Source organism: Kogia breviceps, chromosome 16, assembly GCF_026419965.1.
Source record: "Kogia breviceps isolate mKogBre1 chromosome 16, mKogBre1 haplotype 1, whole genome shotgun sequence".
NCBI classification, from domain to species: Eukaryota; Metazoa; Chordata; class Mammalia; order Artiodactyla; family Physeteridae; genus Kogia; species Kogia breviceps.
In genome coordinates, this window is record NC_081325.1 from 45,078,258 (window position 1) to 45,103,246 (window position 24,989).

Genomic DNA, 24,989 nt, shown 5'->3' on the forward strand with positions numbered 1-24,989 from the left:
GTAAAAGCAATCTTGAGAAAAAAAAATGGAGCTGGAGGAATCAGGCTCCCTGACTTCAGATTATACTACAAGGCTACAGTAATCAAAACACTACACTATGGTACTGGCACAAAAACAGAAATATAGATCAATGGAACAGGAGAGAAATTCTACAGATAAACCCATGCACCTACGGTCACCTAATCCATGACAAAGGAGACAAGAATATACATTGGAGAAAAGACAGTCTCTTGAAGTAGCTTAAGATGGTGGAGTAGAAGGACATGCACTCACCCCTTCTTATGAGAACACCATAATCACAACTAACTGCTGTACAACCATTGACAAAAAACGTTGGAACCTACCAAAAAAGATATCTTACATCCAAAGACAAATGAGAAGCCAAAATGAGATGGTAGGAGGGGCACAATCACAATAAAATCAAATCCCATATATGTCAGATGGATGACCCACAAACTGGAAAGCAATTGTAGAGTAAGTCTCCTATATATGAACGTTCAGGATGCAAACTTGCAAAGATGCAAACGTCCATTCGCATGTCCAGTCACATAAGTTAGTTCATGTGTCTGGAGTACATTGTCACATTCATGCATCCTCTGCATGTGGTTGTGCTTTTGTGTACTTTGTTGCACAGTACTGAATAGAGTACAGTAGCGGAGTATCTTTATTTCAAGGCAAGGATGTCCAGAAGCAAGCATAAAAGCAGCAGTGATGTAGCTGGTACTGATAAGAAGAGCCAGGAATTGGAGGCCCAGAGAAAGGATGAAGAGAGACAAAGGAAGAAGAAGTAACTGAAGAATGGAAGAGATTCACAATACAAGAAATGGCAAGGGGATTTTCTTTATTTGAGGAGGTACTGTTAGTTTTTGAGGCACAGGACCCAAATGTAGAATGGAACACAAATGTTGAAGCAGCTGTTTAGAATGCAATCCAGTGTTACCATGTCATCTATGACAAGAAAAAAAGAGCTACTACCCAGACATCACTGGATTGTTTTTTCAAGAAGGTAGATATAATTGAATCCAGCAAAAAACCAGAACCCGTGTCATCAGTGTTAGGCATGAGTGAAATTGCAACTTGCCCTCCATCTCCAATTGCTGATGATCCTTTAGCTCTACCATCTCCCACCTCCTCTCCCTCCTTTAGTCAGTAACTCTTCTTGCCTGTTCACTTGATGCCAGTGCCTGTATGCCAGTTGTTGTACTGTACTATTGTACTTTTCAAGGTACTGTACTGTAAGATTAAAAATGTTTTCTTTATTTTTGTGTTTGTTTTTATGTATTATTTGTGTGAAAATTATTATAAACCTATTACAGTACAGTACTATATAGCCAATTGTTAGTTGGGTACCTAGTCTAACTTTGCTGGATGTATGAATAAATTGAACTTATTGACACGATCTCAGAATAGAACCCATTCATATGTAGGGGATTTACTGTATGACAGAAGTTCTCCCACTGGAGTGAAAGTTCTGAGCCCTACATCAGGCTTCCCAGTCTGTGGGTCCAGCAATGGGAGGAGGTGTCCCCAGAGAATCTGACTTTGAAGGTCAGCGGATTTGATTACAGGACCTCCACAGGACTGAGGGAAACAGAAATTCTGCTCTTGGAGGGAACACACAAGTCTTGCGCATACAGGACCCAGGGGAAAAAGCAGTGACCCCATAAGAGACTGGGCCAGACCTACCTGCTAGTATTGGAGGGTCTCCTGCAGACGTGGGAGGCTGCTATGGCTCACCACAGGTACAAAGACATTGGCAGCAGCAGTTCTGGGAAGTATTTATTGGAGTGAGCCTTCCCAGAGACTGCCATTAACCCCACCAAACAGACAGTAGACTCCAGTGCTGGGTCCCCTCAGGCCAAACAACCAACAAGGTGAGACCATGGCACCACCCATCATCAGTCAAGTGGATAAAAGTTTTACTGAGGACTGACCTGCCCATCACCAGTCCCTCCCTTCAGGAAGCATGCACAAGCCTCTTATATAGCCTCAACCACCAGAGGGTAGACAGAGGAAGCATGAAGAACCACAGTCTTTTTGCAGCCTGCAAAATGAAAACCACAATCACAGAAAGTTAGACAAAATGAAATGGCAGTGGATTATGTCCCAGGTGAAGGAACAAGATAAAACCCCAGAAAAACATCTAAGTGAAGTGGAGATAGGCAACATTCTGGAAAAAATAATTCAGAATAATGATAGTGAAGATGATCCAGGATGTCAGATAAATAATGGAGTTCGAGAAGATGAAAGAAATGTTTAACAAAACCTAGAAGAACTAAAGAAAAAGCAAGCCAAAATGAACCCTTGATAACTGAAATGAAAAATACACTAGAAAGAATCAATAGCAGAATAACTAAGGCAGAAGAACAGGTAACTGATGTGGAAGAGTAAATGGTGGAAATCACTGCCATGGAACAAAATAAAGAAAAAAAGAATGAAAAGAAATGAAGACAGTATTTTGGGACAACATTAAACCCACCAACATTCACATTATAGAGGTCCAAGAAGGATAAGAGAGAGAGAAAGCACCTGAGAAAATATTTGAAAAGATAATAGCTGAAAACTTCCCTAACATGGGAAAAGAAGCAGTCACCTTAGCCCCCCTAGTCCAGGAAGTGCAGAGTCCCAGGTAGGATAAACCCAAGGAAGAACATGCTGAGACACATGGTAATCAAACTGACAAAATTTAAAGACAAAGAAACAAAAATTAAAGTACCAAGGGAGAAACAACAAATAACATGCAAGGGAACTCCCATAAAGTTATCAGTTGGTTTCTCAGCAGAAAATCTGCAAACCAGAAGGGATTGGCACGATATATTGCAAAGGATGAAAGAGAATAACCTACAACCAAGAATACTCTACCCAGCAAGGCACTCATTCAGATTTGATGGAGAAATCAAAAGCCTTACAGACAAGCAAAAGCTAAAAATTCAGCACTACAAGACAAGGTTTTCAACAAATGCTTAAGAAATTTCTCTAGGCAGGAAAGAGACCAGAAACTTAAAACAAACTTTTACTTATACTTTGCTATATCAAAACCTCACCAGACCAGCAAACCCCAAATCTACGATAGATACACACACAAAAAAGAAAAAGCAACCCAAACACAAACACTAAAGATGGTCATCAAACCATAGGAGAATAGAGCAAAAGAGGAAGGGAAGAAACAATACCTATAAAAACAAAAACAAAACTATTAAGAAAAAGTCAGTAAGAATGTACATATTGATAATTACCTTAAATGTACTGATAAATAGATTAAATGTTCCAACCAAAAGACATAGACTGGCTGAATGGATATAAAAACAAGACACTATATATTCTGTCTACAGGAGACCCATTTCAGACCTAGGGACATATACAGACTGAAAGTGAGGGTATCAGAAAAGATATTCCATGCAAATAGAAATCAAAAGAAAGCTGGAGTAGCAATGCTCATATCAGACAAAATAGACGTTAAAATAAAGACTCTTATAAGTGACAAAGAAGGATACTGGAAAATGATCAAGGGATCAATCCAAGAAGAATATATAATAATTGGAAATATATATGCACCCAACATAGGAACACCTCAGTATATAAGGCAAATACTAACAGCCATAAAGGGAGAAATCGACAATAACACAATAATAGTGGGGAACTTTAACAATCCACTTTCTTCAAAGGAAAGATCATCCAGAGAGAAAATCAATAAGGAAACATATGCCTTAAATGACACATTAGTGCAGATGGACTAAATTGATATTTATAGAGCATGCCATCCAAAAGCAGCAATGTACACATTCTTCTCAAGTGCACATGGAACATTCTGCAGGAGTGACCACAAGCTGGGCCAAAAAGCAAGACTCTGTAAATTTAATAAATTTAATCTTTTAGTTAAGTTTAATCTTTTCTCTGAGATTGGAAATAAACTACAAGTAAAGAACTGTGAAAAACACAAACACGTGAGGCGAAACAATATGCTACTAAGCAAGCAATGGATCACTGAAGAAATCAAAGAGGAAATCAAAAATATACCTAGAGACAAATTAAAATGAAAGCACAATGATCCAAAACCTATGGGATGCAGCAAAACATTTCTAAGAGGGAAGTTTATAGCAATAAAATCTTACCTTGGGAAACAAAAAAATCTCAAATAAACAATCTAATCTTATACCTAAAGTAACTAGAGAAAGAAGAACAAACAAAACCAAAAGTTAGTAGAAGGAAAGAAATCATAAAGATCAGAGCAGAAAATATATGAAATAGAGACAAGGAAAACAATAGTAAAGATCAATGAAACTAAAACCCGATTCTTTGGAGGATAAACAAAATTGATAAACTTTTAGCCAGACTCATCAAGAAAATAGGGAGAGTACTCAAAGCAATAAAATTAGAAATGAAAAAGGAGAAGTTACAACTTATGCCACAGAAATACAAAGGATCATAAGAGACTACTACAAGAAACTGTATGCCAATAAAATGGACAACCTGGAAGAAATGGACAAATTCTTAGAGAGAAACAATATCCCAAGACTGAACCAGGAAGAAACAGAAAGTATGAACAGACCAATCACAAGTAATGAAATTGAAATTGTGATTAAAAATCTTACAAGAAACAAAAGTCCAGGACCAGATGGCTTCATAGGTGAATTTGATCAAACATTTAGAGAAAAGCTAACACCCATCATTCTGAAACTGTTCCAAAAAATTGCAGAGGAAGGAAAACTCCCAAACTCATTTTATGAGCCCCCATTATCCTGATACCAAAACCAGACAAAGATACCACAAAAAAAGAAAATTACAGGCCAATAACCACTGATGAACATAGACACAAGATGCAAAAATCTTCAACAAAATACAAGCAATCCAAATTTAATAATACATCAAAAGGATCATATACCATTATCAAGTAGGATTTATCCCAGGGATGCAAGGAATTTTCAATATCCACAAATCAATCAGTGTGATACACCACATTAACAAATTGAAGAATAAAAACCATATGATCATCTCAATAGATGCAGAAAAAGCTTTTAACAAAATTCAACACAGATTTATGAAAATAACTCTCCAGAAAGTGAATATAGAGGGAACATACCTCAATATAATAAAGGCCATATATAACAAACTTATAGCTAGCATCATACTCAAGAGTGAAAAGCTGAAAGCATTTCCTCTAAGATTAGGAACAAGACAAGGATGTCCACTCTCTCCACCTTTATTCAACATAGTTTTGGAAGTCCTACTACAGCAATCAGAGAATAAAAATAAATAAAATGAATCCAAATTGGAAAAGAAGAAATTAAATTGTCACTGTTTTCAGATGACATGATACTATACATAGAAAATCATAAAAGATGCCACCAGAAAACTACTAGAGCTAATCGATGAATTTGGTAAAGTTGCAAGAGACAAAATTAATGCACAGAAATCTTCTGAATTTCTATACACTAACAATGAAAGATCAGAGAGAGAAATTAAGGAAACAATCCCATTTACCATAGCAACAAAAAGAATAAAATACCTAGGAATAAACCTACCTAAGCAGGCAAAAGCACTGTACTCAGAAAACTATAAGGTACTAATGAAAGAAATCAAAGACTACACAAACAAATGGAAAGATATACCATGTTCTTGGATTGGAAGAATCAATATTGTCAAAATGACTATACTACCCAATGCAATCTACAGATTCAGTATAATCCCTATGAAATTATCAATGTATTTTTCATAGAATTAGGACAAAAAATTTCAAAATTTGTATGGAAACACAAGAAACAGAAAATAGCCAAAAGAACCTTAAGAAAGAAAAATGATGCTGGAGGAATCAGGCTCCCTAACTTCAGACTACAGTACAAAGCTACAGTAAGCAGACAGTATGGTACTGGCACAACAACAGAAGTATAGATAAATGGAGTAGGATAGAAAGCCCAGAGATAAACCCATGCACCTGTGGTCAACTAATCTATGACAAAGGAGGCAAGAATATACAATGGAGAAAAGACAGTCACTTCAGTAAGTGGCATTGGGAAAACTGGACAGCTACATGTAAAAGAATGAAATTACAGCACTCCCTAAGACCATACACAAAAATAAACTCAAAATGGGTTAAAGACCTAAATGTAAGACCAGACACTGTAAAACTCTTAGAGGAAAACTTAGGCAGAACACTCTTTGCCACAAAGCACAGCAAGATCCTTTTTGACCCACCTCCTAAAGTAATGAAAATAAAAACAAAAATAAATAAATGGGACCTAATGAAACTTAAAAGCTTTTGCACAGCAAAGGAAACCATAAAAAAAACAAAAAGACAACTCACAGATTGGGAGAACGTATTTGTAAATGATGTGACCAACAAGGGAGTAGTCTCCAAAATTCACAAGCAGCACGTGCAGCTTAATATCATCAAAACAAACAACCCAATCAAAAAATGGGTAGAATACCTAAATAGACATTTCTCCTGAGAAGACTTAGAGATTTCTAAGAGGCACAGAAAAGTTGTTCAACCTTGCTAATTATTAGAGAAATGCAAATCAAAACTACAATGAGATATCATCTCACACCAGTCAAAATGGCTATCATCAGAAAATCCACAAACAATAAATGCTGGAGAGGGTGTGGAGAGAAGGGAACCCTTCTACACTGTTGGTGGGAATGTAAACTGGTACAGCGACTCTGGAGAACAGTATGGAGGTTCTTTAAAAAACTAAAAAAAGAACTACAATTTGATCCTACAATCCCACTCCTGGGCATATATTCAGAGGAAATCATGGTCTGAAAGGATAAATGCACCCCAATGTTCATTGCAGTACTGTTTACAATAGCCAAGACATGGAAACAACCTAAATGTCCATCAACAGAGGAATGGATAAAGAAGTTGTGGTACATAATACAATAGAATATTATTCAGCCATTAAAAAGAATGACATAATGCCATTTGTAGCAACATGGATGGACTTAGAGACTGTCATACTGAGTGTAGTAAGTCAGACAGAGAAAGATAAATATCATAAGATATTGCTTATATGCAGAATCTAAAAATAAATGATACAAATGAACTTATTTACAAAGCAGAAACAGGCTCACAGACTTAGAGAATGAACTTATGGTAACCAGGGGGGAAAGGTGAGGGAAGGGTTAGTTAGGGAGTTTGGGGTTGACATGTACGTACTGCTATATTTAAAATGGATAATAAACAAGGATCTACTGTATAGCACAGGGAACTCTGCAATATTATGTAACAACCTAAATGGAAAAAGAAATTGAAAAAGAATAGATAAATGTTTATGTATAACTGAATCACTTTGTTATACACCTGAAACTATCACAACATTGTTAATCAACTATATTCCAATATAAAATAAAAAGTTTTTTAAAAAAAGACAGTCTTTTCAATAAGTGGGGCTGGGAAAACTGGACAGCTACATGTAAAAGAATGAAATTAGAACAATCCCTAACACCATACACAAAAATAAACTCAAAATGGGTTAAAGATCTAAATGTAAGGCCAGACACCATAAAACTCTTAGAGGAGAACATAGGCAGAACACTCTTTGACATCAAAGCAAGATCTTTTATGATTTACCTCATAGAGTAATGAAAATAAAAACAAAAATAAACAAATGGGATGTAATTAAACTTAAAAGCTTTTGCACAGCAAAGGAAACCATAAACAAACAAAAAGACAACCTTCACAACAGGAGAAAATCTTTGCAAACAAAGCAACCAACAGGGAATTAATCTAAAATATACAAAAAGCTTCTGTAGCTCAATATGAAAAAAACAAACAACCCAGTCAGATAATGGGCGGAAGATCTAAATAGACATTTCTCCAAAGAAGACATACAGATGGCCTCACTTATGTATTTTACTTTGAAGGCATTTTGTAAAATGGCAAATTTAAATTAAACAAATATGTAGAATGAAGTTTGTATTTCAGGTCTAAATATGTTTTAACTTAATTTGGTAAATAAAATAATCTGTCAAAAAATTTAAAACACATCATATTATATAAAAAATGCCCACTTATCATAAAGTAGACTACATAACCCAGGAAAATGCTTGACAATAATTAATGACATATATTTAAAAGCACTGGTACATTTTGTAGACATGAATATATCAGGAATAAAAATGCTATTAAATAAATGTAAAGTGACTTTTACAATTCTCCTCACAGGAGTGAATTTCCATTACTAGTCTAGATTTTCTTTATTGATTTTTTTATTCTGCATTATCCCCTTCTCTACCTACTTATAAACATTTCTCCAAGAAGAAGAGATGAGGTGGGAAACATGCATCAGACATCAGACTGGCATGAATGCCATTTGAGCAGAGTGTTTTCTCTGGTTGAGGAATATGAGGGGAGTGCAGTCATAGCTACAATATGCCTAAGAGTGTTCAAGCACATAATCTAAAGGGTCAGGGATAGGATATTCCTTTAGGATATCTTGAGCACGAAATCTACTTCTGGCTGAAACTTGCTTTCCTTGTTGGGTAGCCCTTACCATCTTTTATCTGAGGGAGAGAGAGCATTTAAAATTAAATTGTTTGGGGTTCTCATTATAAATTCTTTTCTCAAACACGAAGAGGAAGTAACTCCTCACTAAAGACGGCAAACCAGGCAAAGGGTAATTTATGGAAATCTTAAGAGGGGTGTAGTGACTGAGGTTGTTTTGTTTCCTTGTTTTTGTTTCTTTATTGTTTTTAGTTGTGTTTAGTTGATTTTAGATACAATCTACAAAAAGTATCAGCTCTATCAAATTTTAAATGAAAAGTATTGAGAAGTAGTTAAAATTCAACTAAAGGAGTATTTTAAAAGGTACATATTACTTAGAAACATATGAAGTTGGTGCTCCAGTTTTCCCAATTGCAAGATAAAGCTGAATATTGTGAGGCATAACTGAGATGTGTGTGAAACGTGCTAAAATATAAATATTAAACATGTGTAGTTTTTTCTTTTTATAATTCTTCTTATTTAGATTAAAATAATAAAACAAAATTGCAAAATTCTGAAATTGTGAATGTCCAAGATGGAGGACTTGTTTTGTTTTGTTTTGTTTTGTTTTTTGTGGTATGCGGGCCTCTCACTGTTGTGGCCTCTCCCGTTGCAGAGCATAGGCTCCATACATGCAGGCTCAGCAGCGATGGCTCATGGGCCCAGCCACTCCACGGCATGTGGGATATTCCCGGACCGGGGCACGGACCCATGTCCCCTGCATCGGCTGGCAGACTCTCAACCACTGTGCCACCAGGGAAGCCCCAAGGATGTTTTAAATAATGCTATAAACAATCACAAATAATTCTCCATTTGGATAACATCTACATACTTTCCTCAGGTTATTCACAATTTTATGTAAAAGGAAATTAATTATAAAGAAAAATTATATTTGATGACAGTTGATACTAGGTCAATGTAAGGTCAAATTTGTCACACAGTGTGGCATAGCATAAGTATGCATAAGCAGCATTCCCTTTCATATTAATCGGACATAATGTTGAGTAACTTTACAACTAGTAAAAAGAACCTTGATATGTCACTGGGAAAACTAGACTGTGGTTTCACATCTATGTTACTTTGCTCTGTGTTAGGGTGTTTTCATTTCTGTATCTGACAATAAGATTTAACTATCCACCTCTGAATGTTGCTGTGTGGATCAGTTGAGATAAGATAAGACAAAATAATAAAAGTATTACATGATAAAAACACACCTCAAACATATAAGGTAGCAAAATTATAAGTCGGTGGTTTAAACAAAGCATGTACCACCAAAAATGTACAGAAATCATATATATGAATGTGAAATCATATTGTAATACTGAAGAATATAATAAATTGGATTCAAAAGTTATAAATGCTTGTTGAACAAAGTGATTATTCCCTCCCCAGTTCTCAGTCTTTATATTCATTTTTTATAACACATTATACAAAGGACTTGAAAAAACTTATAAAAATACCTATCTTGAATAATCATTATAATTGAGTGCTTACAATATTCTAAGCATTATGCTAAACCCATTTAATTTGATTAGTTCATTTACTCCTTAAAAGAGTCCTCTCAGCCATTATTATTTTCCCTTTCTTATAGTTGAGTTATTTTAAGAATTCATAAAGCTAAGTAATTTAACTAATATCCCAAACTGTAAAATGAGGGAGGCCAAGGTCTATAATCAAAATTCTTAATTAGAAGTAACAAATAGGTAGCGCTGATTAGAATAAATGCCCAACAATCAGAATGAACATTGGGCTGCTTACATCATGATGAATTCTGGTTGAATTACTTCTGGCCAAAGAAGCTCTCAGATATTTCCAATGTTAAATTCAACACACTACACTATACATAGGTACTCTCCTTCAAATACAACAGAATCAAGTGTACAGATATTTTGGGATTAAAGTGAAGGTAAAATAATCCTGGGAAAATTTAATCCAATATAATGTTAACTGCATAAGAATATGTAGCATCGACCCCATCCAGTTGGTATAGTGGCCTATGATTCAGTTCATGCCTTCCTAGTACCCAAAGCAGAGGAAAATGTAAACAATTATAAGAATGAGAACATCAATAAAATAAAATAAAAGCAGATTTTTAAAGAAAAGTTGATTACAAGACAAAACTTGAGATATTTTCCTTACTTGGAGACTCAGAAAGTAAATGTGAGTTACAGTGCAGAAGAGACAAAACCTTTCCTCTATAGTGACTAAATATTAAGTTTCACACAGCTATTTCATTTTCAGTCTGTCTATGGAATCCCATAGCAAAAAGCAAAAATACAGTTCAATAATATCAACAAAAATTACACAATATTCACAATATATACATCATTTTTAATTATTTTACACAATAATGTTCCCTCAATTAATTTTATATTATTCAGTGTTGTGCATGAACGCAAACACAAATACACACACACACACACACACACACACACACACACACACACACACACGGTTCCCTGGTAAAATAATGGCAATATACAACTGATTTATTTTATTTTGTTTTATTATTTTAATTTTTTTCTTGTTCATTATTATAGGTTATTTCAAATTCCTATGAAAATTATTAAGTCAATATTTTCAATTATTTGGTAACAGTAATATATAAAACCAATTGTTAAAGGCTCAATTTCTTAAATGGAGAACAGAAGTTTCTCATCTAGTAAAAGCCCTAAATTTAAAACTAATATTCTGCTAATGTGCTTGCATATTCATACCACTTGAATTAAACCAGTAATAAAAATAAAACAATAATTTACTTTTAATTACAATAAAAATTCTGACGGAATTTAGAGTATTCAGTACAGGTAGAACATACTGATGTATAATTTTCAAAATTAAAGGAGAACATTAAATATCTCAGCTCCACGTGTGTGTGTATTTATTTCGTTCAAATGTTTGGCAGCAAGTAGAAAGTATTTTACCATTCCTTTGCATGTACTAAGACTTTAATTTACTTCAGTCGCACATAAACTTTTTTTTTTTTTTAAGGATGTTAACTCTTCAGTATGATTTTTTTGCCACTTGGCAGTTTAATTTTCTACCCCTCTTTTTAATACCACTGCTAGATGGACAGCTTCCTTTATATAAACCTTGTCCTTATCAGTTCTCTACAGGACCTGACACTTTGCTACTAACCCTGCAATCCCATCTTCCATATTTGTTCAAACTCTATTTCCTTATGCATCAATGAACACAGTGTATTTTCAAGTATGTCAGGATAATAGGGACTATGTAAGAGATAAACTGGAAGGAAATTTCTATCAGCCTGAAGCAACTTTAAAATACAGTGAATCTCAGAGCATCCTTTTCAAATATATTAAACTTCCTGTTTCATTTTCACAATGTGATCATCAATTTTTGGCTAGAATTGATATTCACACAATCAATATAGTAGCCTTCAAAATTGGTTTTATAACATTCTTTAATGAGGAAACACTAGGCTGTGTATATCTAAAAGGATGTTTATACCAAAAGAAGATAGTAAAAATTAGTTATTTGAAATCATATGTTGGAAAGTCCCTTGAAGGCAGAGAATGTGTGTAATTCAGCATATTGTCTTCCAGAGCCCATCACAGGGCCCAGCACAGAGTGGGCATGCAGTAAAACTTGAGAGGCATTCAGTGTAATCACACGGCAAGAACTATCAGGCATTCATGTGCTAAGGTTGTCAGGTATCACTGGCTCCTGCAGAGAACCAGCCCTCGACTAGGAGGAAGTATGACTCAAACCTGCAGTGAGCTACTATCTAGCAATAGGGGAGTCGATTTAAGCTACCCAAAGTGTTATGAAGGCAAGATAGTCATAAGCCACTCCAAGGAACTCCATTGTAACTAATACTCTACAAAAGGACATTGATTCAGTAGAGATAATACTATTCAATTTGTGCTCTGACATTTTACTCTAGTAATAGATTCAACATCTTACTACTGATCTTTGTCAGGTTACCTTATCTCACTGAATGGGTTGCATCAAGAACTTCAGAGCCTCTTAAGCATTGAAAAAAAATCTGTCCCTTCATATTAATTCAAAGGAGACCAACAAAGTTCTGATTTACGTTATGATGATTTTGTCAATGCTCATCTGAGATAGCAAATATGTAATTCTCAATAAAAAGTAGTTTTGGTACCTCTGCTTTGTGCCATAGAAAAATGTTCATTTGTAACATTTATAATGCTCAGTATAGAATTTCTAAAGTTCTATACATCTCTAACTTTTTAAGTAATTTGGAAGTTGAATGATGAGGAAATGTAAACATATTTTTTCTTTTCTTTTCTGATTCCATCCTTCTGAAGATGTTCTGTAGAATAATTCCAGAACAACCTTGACGTCATTATCCCAATCCACAGGCTTTATTGTAGATTAAACAAATAATATCCCAGATTTTTATTCTAGATGAGTACAATTACAGAATTGAAACACCGTTGCATGTAGGAAAATGTTTAAAAAACTGTTTTTAAGTACGTTTGACTCTATACAGCTGAGAATGCCATTAAGTGGATACTGATACATAGATCTTACCAGTTTTGAAAAGAAAAGTAAAGAACCATTTCACTCCAATAAGTCTATTCATTACCAAATTTGTTTAAAGGTTTATGTCATTTTAATCTGTTTCAATTTATATTTTATTTTGTAATCCCTAGTGTGACCCCCAACAGGTGCTCACATATTTTTAATTAAATTATGGTTTGATTTTGAAAAATTGATATACTATCTTATAATTACATATTCTCTGAATTAAAACTAAGCATTCAAACTTTAAATTTAAGACACCAATGGTAAAAGGACACTATTTTATAACATACACAGTGGCTAAATAGTCCTTTGTTCTGTATAAATGACCAAGATCTCACTCAGATTTCCTAATAAATAAACTATAAAGAAAACCCAATGGAAAGTTTTAAAAAGAAGAAATTAAAGTTAATCAAGAATTTTAAAAAGTGATATGAACTCTCCTGTTAGATATACAATTCTTTCTAACACCAGTGGAAATGTTAATGAACATTTCATTAACATTCCTTTTCATTCCTGAGCTATTATAGTGTGTGAAAAAATTGATCTTATAGTACCTTTTATTTTAAGTAGTTTTGATACAGTAATAATTAATCATCATTTTTATAATTGTATCTTTACCCTCCATACTTTCAAGAATGTTTTCTTTAATGTTGTCAACACAAAGACCTTGTTGGTTTTCTTTATTCTACCATACATGTTGCTAGTATTAACCTGTTTATTATTATATATATTTTCCTTTAGAAAAAATTCTAATTTTGTTTCAGCTATTACCCAGCAGTCACCCCATTTTACCCAGGTCATTCTTCCCAGTTACCAGAAAAAGAATCTCTAAATATTTGCTTTGGTTCTTATTGAAATTCTGTGAGGCCCCTGGTCCCATCCTTTCTCATTCTAATTTGATGGAGTAGGAAAAAAGAAAGGGAAATAGAGAGAATGTCTCCTACGTCTTACATGTACAAATTTTACATCATGAAGTCTTTAAAGAACGCTTCCTCTTTCTTCAAATCAAAGATTATTAAACTCTATAATCAATGAAGCTTGCCTCTGTTAGCAAGTTGTTCCAAGCTACTTTACCCATTCATTATTTTCTTTAATTTCTGAGATAAAAATTAGCTACATGTGGTTCTTTCAAACCTAAAAGACTTTCCAGATCTCATGGAAAATTTTATCTGTTTAAATCATTTCAAAGTCTCTTACTCATCTCTACTGGGTGCAGTACTTCTACAGCTAGTAGTTAACTGTCAATTCTTGACATAGTTAAGCCTCCTTAGTTTCTCCAAGGCCCCTCAAACTTCAGAATTCAAGAAAATATTCCCAATTGGATGACCCTTTAAGGAGCTCACTGTTCATTCATTCTTTCCCCTTTTCTGTGATGCATTTATTTTTAGCTTTCTACAAAGGAAAGCTTAGAGATCAGCTAGCAGGTGAGCTAAATAGACACATAGAGATACTTCCTATTTTTCCCTTGCTATACCATTGTTCACTTGATCTCTTCTACTGTTATAATTTCTTACATTGTATATAGCAAAAGACAAGGTACATACTTTATATTGTGGCTAGCCCCCACCATATTGTGATGTAAATGATTTGCTCATCAAGCACATTTCTATAAACTAACAATTGGAAATTTATCAACTACCAGGGAGGAATGGTTATGGGAGCAAAGACCTGAGTGGCAGTGGTAACTTAACAGCAGCTTTGTGTCTGGTCTGCCCTCTACAAAGCAGAGAAAAATCTGGGTCATTACATTCAGCAGGGAGCTTTGAAACACCTTCCAAGTTTTTGCTACACGATGATAAGTGTCTTTTGACCTAGTTTTGCACTTGAGAAATGCAAGGCTGCCAGGTCATAGAGGTTGTAAATGTTAGATCTATGCTTTTATGTTGCTAGAAGGATTCCTAAAGTGTTAGCTTTGTGATTCTTCTCTTTCCAGGAAACAGTAATGTGGTTATGTTTTCTATCTCTTGTCTGGGAGGCCAATGATCTTTTATACTATTATTTCAGGTTGCATGCAAATTGAAATTGAACAAGGTGGTCTTAAAGTCCCCTCAGCTTTACTAAAATTTAGACAGTCTACTTCCTGACTATAGGCCTTTGATCTCCCTTTTCTTAGAGCGTTTACTTTAGAAAACTTTTTTTTTTTTTTTTTTTTTTTTTTTTTGCGTTACGCAGGCCTCTCACTGTTGTGGCCTCTCCCGTTGCGGAGCACAGGCTCCGGACGCACAGGCCCAGCGGCCATGGCTCACGGGCTTAGTTGCTCCGCGGTATGTGGGATCCTCCCGGACCAGGGCACGAACCCGTGTCTTCTGCATCGGCAGGTGGACTCTCAACCAATGCGCCACCAGGGAAGCCCAAGAAAACTTTTAATTATAAATATTTCTCTACCTCTTTGAGATGTAAGTTTTTTAAAACACCAACAAATTGGCCTCGTGCCAGTTTTACAACCCAGGAATGTTTTCATCAAGGACATGGAAGCCATCTCTTTGAAATGCCAGGCTCAAGGGAAATAGCACTCCTATCTCTCAGGGGTTTTTTTTGAGGGGGTGGTTGGGAGCATAATTTGAGTGGGCACTTTGATTTAATTTGTAAAACTACCTTCTTTCAAAAAGATAGGAGAAAGTTTACTTTTTCTTTAGGTAAAGCCAATCGCAATGGCCTGTGTTCTCTCTTTTACCCGGGCACTTAAAAATCACCCCCACTCACCTTTGCTTCAGCACTGTTAGATAAAGACTGAGTTCTGGTCTCTCTCCCCTATTGCAACAGACTTGAAGAAAAACTTGCTTACCTGTTTAACTCTGTCCATGCGATATTTGCTTTGACAAACTATAATTCAAAAATTCCTGAGGCTGGAAAATGTCTAAGTCTTTCCATTACATTGCTGCTTTGTGATTCAAGCATCCAGAACATGTGCATTTTTCTTTCCAAAGAGGTTTCATTTACTAAGTGTAACATTAGTGTAGCAAACTCCTCTCTGTGAGAAGCTAAATCCTCCAAGAGGATAGATTCCCACTAGTTCCACAAATTTTGGTTCTAGTGGCTGATCGTCACAATGCCATCTTTCGTTTCCCTGTAACCAGAAATGCTGCTAAAACACAGCTCCTTAAATTAGGGTCCTGTTACTTTGGTAATCAGGCTCTAGCTTCTCTTTCTTTTCTCATTTCACACCACAATCAAGTGTTCAGGCAAAATGAGCTACATGCCACTTCTAACAAATATTACTTCAATCCATATTATTTGCCTTTGTTTCTGTCACAAGATTTTAGTATAATATGTCCCCTTCTCTTATTAATCTGGAAAGTTATTAAAATGTTTTAAATGAATATGAGCCATAATAATGCTCTGAATAGCAGGTTTTATGCCCTCTAACTCCCTCTTAACACTTTGTATGCTATCATATTTATCCCTTGTCTAACTTTTTTTTTTTTTTTCCTTCCTTCAATACGCGGGCCTCTCACTGTTGTGGCCTCCCCCGTCACAGAGCACAGGCTCCGGACGCGCAGGCTCAGCGACCATGGCTCACGGGTCTAGCCGCTCCGCGGCATGTGGGATTTTCCCGGACCGGGGCACGAACCCGTGTCCCCTGCATTGGCAGGCGGACTCCCAACTACTGCGCCACCAGGGAAGCCCTCTTGTCTAGCTTTTTTTTCCACTTGGACTGTGAGCTTCTGGAGGGCAGACATGGTTTATTCTCCAGAGATACAGCTAATACTTGCACATTGAGCAACATTCAACAAATGTTTGCTAAATTGGCAAAATTATTTGTGCTAAATATAATCTGGTTCAAAGGCCAACAGAAAAAAGAGCATAGTAGATCAGAAGAAAAAGCTTCCAAAATAGCCATTTTCATTACTCTAGTTATCTTCATTTTACTTTTTAACTAAGTTTGTCAAGTCCATTTTGTGAAGGATTTAATATTGAAATAACCACATTACAAGAAAAAACAGTTATTTGAACCCATCATTTCCTAAAAGAAAGAAAATTAAAATTTTCTTTCTTAATGCTCTAACTTTGACCATAAACAAATTCATAGTTAATAATTAATAATCTCTCTTCTCCTCTCCCAAGCTCATTCCATTGACTATTATTATAAACCAGTTTAACTTCTTTGTGGAAGAGTGTAGAGCATATGTATACATATGTACATTGGTGATTTCAGTGACAAATGAAAAGGTAGTCTGATTTTTCTCAACTAAAAGAAATGAAAGATACATGCTCAACAGTTTTTTTTTCAAGCTTTAAAACCTTTGTTCAAATTCTAACATTCACAAGACATTAACATGAAGCTATAATTATTTTACTGTACCTGTATATGCAAATTGGACAAGGTCCCAGAGAGCATTTGGGTCTATGCCTTCCATCTTGATCTCCTCTTGCTTGGCTTCGCACACATCACTTGTAAACATGGCAGCAAAATAGTCGGAGACTGAGCTCAGAACAAGCCTGAAAGAGTCACAGGATCTAATTTAGGCCACGAATGTAAGTGTCAACAAGAAGACAGTGCAGAGGACTCTATCTATCTATCTATCATCATCTATCTGCCTATCTATCTATCATCCATTATGTGTATATGTATCCTCTATCCATCTATCTGTTTATTGCCTTATGAATGGCACTTTTAAAATCTGATTTAGGAAATTCTGCTCCAACTTTTGGTCACAGAACATTGTCTTACATTTTCTTCTATAATTTTTAATACATTTTTTTCTTTCACATCTAGGTCTTTCATCCTTTTGGAACAGATTCCAATTTTATTTCTTTCTACATACTCATCCATATTTCATGAAACTACTAAAGAATTTGATTTGTCCCAGTGAATTAATAGAGCCAACTATATTGCAAGTTTGAGTCCTGAATGTGCAGTGATCTGTCGCTGACATTTTTTCTTTTTGCTTATTTGCCTGTTCTTGTGCCAATGCAATACTTTTGTAATACTATGATTCTAAATAGTCTATAACCAATTAAACAAATCCTCCCTTTTTATTTTTTTCAGTTAACTATTAGTGGAGTTTTATTCTTCATATAAAATTTAAAGTAAGCTCTTCAAATAAATTAACTGGAATTTTAATTAAAAATACACTGAATTTCTGATTTAATTGGGGATAGTTTGTATATTTATTATATAAAGTCATCCAATACAAAAATATAAAATATCTCTCCACATATTCAGAATATCTTGTCTGCTTTTTATTCAAATTTTAACTTTTTTTTCTTAAATTGTCTTATGTATTCTTTTTTGATTCTTATTTACTTTAGAATTTTGTTGGTATTATGTAGGGTAACTTTTTAAAAAATTCTACTTACTTGTTGATTTTTGTTGGTTTAGAATTCATTAGCTGGAACTTTCATGGATCCATCTTTTATCTGGCACAGATACTGAATTATCTTACTAGTCCTTTTGATTCAACTGCTTTGTCCTCTAGGTAGATTATTATTATCATCTGCAAACAATCTCATTTTGACCACTTCCTGTTCATTCTCTATAACTCCTTTTCTTTTGCTTTTCTTTAAACTTCATCCAGGACCTCAGTGTTATGTTAAATGGCAGCTGTGTCAGGGGAGAAAATTTGTGTTATTCTCTACCTTAAACGAGTCACATCTAGGGTCTCCTTTCAGCAGGATGCTTGCTGAAAGTATTGGTGTATAAGCTTTACCAAGTCAGGAAGACCCCTTTAATGTTTAGCTTTGTTAAACAGATTAAAACATGTGGATGCTAAAATTCATAAAATGCCTTTCTTCTGAATCAAAATTATCTTTAGGATTTTTCTATTTAAATTATAAGAGAAATGAACCTGCTATTTTCTTTTCTTGTATTTTCTTAGTTGCCTCTTTAATCAAGATTATACTAGCCTCATAAAATGAGCTGGCAGCTTAAACTCTTTATAATTTTGTATAACAACTTACAGAAGAAAGCAAATAATTTTTCCTTAAAGATGTTCTAGAGCTTACTTGAAGAAAATCTTAGTTGGGCTATTTTGGGAAAAGGTGACATATCAATCCGATTTCAATTTTTCAATAAGCCAAAAGGCTTATTTATATACTCTTTTTCTTCGTCAATTTTTACATTTCACATTTCTCAAGAATTTGCCCATTTGATCCATGTTCTGAAATTTATTAATGTTTATTGTTAATAAGATTATGTTTAATTAGGTTTAATTAGGTTTAATTCTATCATTCTACTAATTTATATATTTTTTATCTGCTCCATTTATTCTTTTGGTTTTATTGTCTTTATTTCATCTGATTCATTTATATTTTAACTACCTCTTTTTCTTACATGTATGTTTGCATTTTTTAAGGTGGTTGCTCTTAAGTAGGGACCAGAATTTTTTTCTATAAAGAGTCAGATATTAAGTATTCTATGTATTAAGAGTCATACATATCCTCTCTATCACGTTTTCCTTTTAAGAAAATTCAGTCAATGGAAAATGTGAAAAGGAATTTTATCTCATGGTCCATACAAAACCTACCTGCATGCCAGATGTGGCCCCTGCACTGAAGCTTGCTAATTCTGTCTAGAGATTACAACATTAATTTTTAACTAGTAACAGTCTAACATCAAGTAAAGTTATCCTACTTTGTGAACACTGTAAGAACCTTACAGCAGCATAATTTCTTTTACTGCTTCTTGCTCAGTCAAGAATCATTTTAAAGAAGAATATACATGTGAAAGTAAAAAAATTTATTTTATCTATACCCCTTTCTTCACCATTTATGAGGCTCTTTATTTATTTCTATAGAAGCAGGCATCAATCTAGTATCAATACCCTTCAAGAGGAAGAGACTTCTTTAGTATATTTTGTAGTGCAGTTCTGATGGCAATAAACTCTCCCAGGTTTCATTTACCTGAAAATGTCTTTATTTAGCTACATTGATAATAAAAAGTTAGTTTCACTTGATAGAGAATTTTAGATTGAGATATTTTTTTTTTTTCTTTTGGGACTAGAAAACTAATATTCTATTATGGTCAAGACTCCATTGTTTCTAATAGAAATCAGTTTTCATTCTTATAATTGTTTCCCTGATTTACTATGTCCTTTATATCTATTTTATTTTTTTCTCTTTATTTTAGGATTTTAGCAGTTAGACTATTACACCTTAAGATACATAAATGTGGTTACTTAGTATTTACTCTTCTTACCATTTTCTGAGCTTCCTGGAGAGATGGATGGATTTTTTTTCATCAAATTAGAAAATTATCTGCAAATAATTCCTCATTTTTTCATCCAATTTGCTCTCTAACTCTTTCTTGTTTCAATAATTGAGAGTGCCTTACAGGTTGTAAAGTGAGTTCACTTTATACTCAATTTTTATTTTACTCTGTGTTTTATTGCAGATGATTTCTAGTGAGTTGAATTTTTCCAAATCTCTCTTAATTTTCCCTTGCTTTATTTATTATATTCATCTTTTTCTATAGATATTTTAAATTATTTTTCATAGTTGCTTTAATGGCCTTGTTTCCAGGTTGATTTTCATTGACTGATTTTTCTTTTGACCATGGATTACACTCTCCTGCTTATCTCCCATGTATTGTAAATTTCAGTTGTGAAATGGACATTATGCTCACCCCTGCCCCCTGAAAAAGTAGAAGCTAAGAAGGGAGCATTACTCTAGTTTTTAATTATTTTTATTTTTTATGCCACAGCTATTTGATACCTTTAAAAATGTGTAAGTATTTCAATTTTCTGATGATTTATTGTTGTTTTCATGACAGTGAAGATTTTTATATACTTTAAAATTCTAGGTGGAAATATGTTTTAAAATGAATGAGTGACGTACTTGACAATATTTTCTTATTCTAAATACATAGAGAATTATTAAAAAAAAACTGAACTGTAGTGAAGAGGTGTGTTTTAAACAGTTTGAATTAATCCTGAAACTTCTTTCTATTTAAAGTGGATTTAAATTAGAAGTATCAGTATAAGTTTATGATTCATAATATTTTTAAAACTAGAAATACTTGTGGTTTTTGGGCGTATGCATATGTATGTACATGTGTATGTACATTAAAAGTTCCTTGGAAAAAGAACAGAGTATAGATCTGGAACTGAGAAAGTATAAGATGAGCCTAGACCATCTTCTGTTCCAGAATTTAAGGAAATGATCAAATAACAAAGACACATCAAAAGAAATAATGTGATGCTTACATCTGTAAGCTAAACAATAGTAAACTTTGGATGCACTTTTTCTAAGAACAATGTAAGGCAAAGAAGAGGAGGAAAGGTCAATACAAGGCATGGTTTTCATAATTTTCAAGTCAATATTTTTATATTTTATTTTGCAGTTTTATCTGCTATATATTTTATTTCTACATAAGTAGAGGGCATGCTAATGTTAACTTCAACAAAGAGAGACAATCCTTTTTTAACTGAAAAAAGAACCCCTCAATATATACTTCATGAATTTAAGAATGGGATTCATGATTTTAACTATTAATGCCTAGGGTGGTAACATGTTAGAAATATTTAAAATTACCTGTTTGCTACACATTTAAATGGACAGTTAATACCTAAACATGTTAACTCTTTATATTTTCCAAGTTTGACAAAATAATTGATACAGGTATCTTTAAATATTTATTACATAATGACTAGATAAATCAGTGTTAAATAATCAGTTTTATCAAAAGAACTGACTATAACATTGTATGATATGAAAGTAAACTATCATAAACCAGATATATATATATGTATCTTTTCTAGAGCATAAGAAATAATATATTGACATAAAGTTAACCAGTTTATTTTTAATCATATAAGGGCTTTATTCAGAACCAGGCTACATCCATATAGAGGAAAGCATTATGAGACCTATAGAATTCAATCTTAAATAATTACATGAAATCTTCTCCATCAGCTATAAAATACAAAATACTGCTAACTCAATAAGAGAGGTACAGAAGAGTTTATATTGCCTTTAGATTTAGTGACACAACATTTGAATTAGATGTTAAAAGAGGGATGCAATGCATAACAGAAAGTAATATCTTTTTAGGTACCTATATATAACTTCTATTAATGCAAGAGAAGCAGGAGTGAAAACTACATAAATAAGTGAATGTGTGCAACCACTCTGGAAAAATCTCTTATTAAGGTCACTACAAATTTATTTCCTTTCAAAGTTATTAAACTTTTCTGAGTCTTACTCTAGTTTATTGTGGAGTTTGACACTGTGGACTTCTCACAGCTTCTTTAAATCCCATTTTAGCTAAGGCAGTGAAGACTTTCTTATACCCAGGCTCTCCTCAGATTCTTTTACTTCTCCTAATCTTACTTATTGACCCTTTCATTGCCTCTAGGTTTTTTTCTCAGCTTCTAAATTTTTGCCTTAACACTCACTATCAGAATCATCTTTGAGCATGGTCTTAATTATAATTTTATGGTGGTTTTAATCTAACATCTTATCTCAAATGCTTATAGAAACTACTGACCAGATAGCTCAGGAGCATACCAGTATCCCCTCAACTAAACTCAAAGTCTTCCCTGTGAGGTCTCTTTTATTCTTACTTCCCAATTCTAGTTGATGCATCACCAATATATTGAATTTTCACAGGAGATATTATGAAGTCATCACATATCTTCTGCTTTGTTGCCTATATCAAATATGACAAAAAATCCATCTTTCCTTTTCTATTGGACTTTGTGGTTCTGGTGCCTAGACCCCTTTTATAAGGCACACCAATCCCCACAGCACCAGTGATCTTGGCACCTGACTGCTCCCTGTTGCCCCTTGGGTAGAATAGCACTTGCTCCAACAAAAGCTTCCTCACTTCATGTGCTTCCTGATCCTCTTATCTCATTCCACAACCTCCCCCTACTCTCAACCTGTGGGTGGGCCCAATGACGATGACTAAAAAACCAAGGTAAAAATACTGTCCCTTTTCCTCAGGGTATGACTAACTCTGAAGCAAGTCTTGCTCCAGAGCATCTCAGGAGTTAAGATAAAACAAGGCTTCTGCTGAGACCACATCCTTGATTTGCTCCTTCCTCTGCCCTATCCTGCTCTTCTTCTGAAAACAGTCTTTAAATAAATCCTGCATACCTGAACTCTGGTCTCCAGCTCTATGCCCAGGGATCCTGACTTATGTCACTGTTCAAAATATTTATCAGTTCATCTTTTTCTATGTTTATATAGTTCTCATTTCATGCCTGGGTTAACTATAACAGCTTTTAGATCATTAACTAGTTTTTGCTGTGCCCATATTTTGTACATTTTAAAGCTGTACCATTTTTCAGAGCTGTCTTTGTAAATTATGACAAGCAGTCTATCATAGTAGTTAATGCATTACTTCTATAGCCAGACTTCCTGGGTTTGAATTTATTTCCACCACTTATTAAATGCATAATTTGGGTGAATGCCTTAATTTCTCCATATTGTATTCTATAAGAAAAAAGTGGGGAAAACAATTTTCTTCCTTTTCAGGACAAAATGGATCAGTATACACAAAACATTTCAAACAGGGCTTGGCATATAGTCAAAACAGTGAGTGTTAACTAGTATTATTACTATTATTATTATTTTTATTATTACTATTGAATTGATTATGTTACTCCTCTCTTCAAGAATGTACATGAACTTTTAATTATACACATCATTTCAAATACAAACTTCTCTACTGGATTTCAACCACTATCTATTATAACCACTTTTGTCCTACTTTTATGGCTTAATTTCCTAGTATTTTCAATACAAATTGCTCCACTTTCACTAAGCTGGTACCTTGTAATTTTCACAACCAAAAATTCTTTATTTCTCTCTTTCCCATACAATTCTTATTATCTAAAATAGTATACTTGTTCTTTTTCACTAGTTTGAACTAAAACACAATTTCTCTAAAAATATTTTCATAATACTCTGTCATATGTTATTTGTTTCCTTGTTTGATTATCTCTTGCACTTGGAATCAAAACTATAAATTTCAGTTATAGTTACTTACAAGTATAATAATTTCCATAATTGTCCTATGGGTTCCTTTTTCCTCCTCAAGATAATTGGAAGCTTCATGAGGAAAATTATCACATTTTATAATCCTCTTGCATCACCAATAGAGCATAGATCAATGTTACAATATGTTTGATAAACATTTATTTTAATTATTGCAAGGAAAGATTCTTCATGACTGCTGAATATTCATAGTGGGTATAAAGAGGATATTAAAATGATGTTGAATTGATGGGGAAAAAAGCAAAACAAAATATTTCAGATTCTCTTTTCTCCTCCCCAGCCCAGTTTTATTGAGATATTATTAACACATAACATGTGAATTTTATACATATATATAGTGAAATGATTACAGCAATATTTTTATGATTGTTATATCCTATTGATTGTTTTATATTATATAATGACCATGTTTGTCTCTTGTTACCATTTTTGACTTAAAGTATACTTTTTCTGAAATACCTATAGTTACCCCTGCTCTCTTTTTGTTTCCATTTGCTTGGAATAACTTTTTCCATCCCTCCACTTTGAGGTGATTTGTGTCCTTAAAGCCGAAGTGAGTCTCTTGTAGGCAGAATATAGTTAGGTCTTATTTTTTAAGCTGTTCAGCCAATGCTATGTCTTTTGATTGAAGAATGTATTCCAATTACATTTAGAGTAATTATCAATAGGTAAGGACTTGTGATATCATCTTATTGTTTTCTGGCTGTGTTTCAGGTCCATTATTCCTTTCTTCCTGTTTTGCTATCTTTCTTTGGGAACAGATAATTTTCTATAGTGTGATGTTTTGATTCCCCACTTTTTTTCTTTTGTGGTTACCATGAGACTTACATAAAACATCCTAAAAAAATAAGTCTATTTTATGCTGATAACAATTTCAATTGCATACAAAAACTTTGACCTTTTACTCTCACCCCTCCCAATATTTTGTTTTGATGTCACAATTTACCTATTGCTATACTGTGTATCCATTAACAAATTACTGTAGTTATTGTTAATTTTCACACCTTTGTCCTCTAACCTCTATACTGAAGTGATTAACACTCCATCATGTTAC

The 24,989-nt window shown here is 33.9% G+C and overlaps 1 protein-coding gene across 1 annotated transcript in view; it reads right to left on the reverse strand.

Moving 5' to 3' along the window:
- The window catches only part of KLHL1 (kelch like family member 1), a 368,376-nt gene that overhangs the window by 203,657 nt on the left and 139,730 nt on the right, over positions 1–24,989 (reverse strand). The window contains exon 3 of the mRNA XM_059041531.2: positions 17,298–17,434. Within this exon, the coding sequence (XP_058897514.1) occupies positions 17,298–17,434 (137 nt within the window). The remainder of the gene's footprint in view (positions 1–17,297; positions 17,435–24,989) is intronic.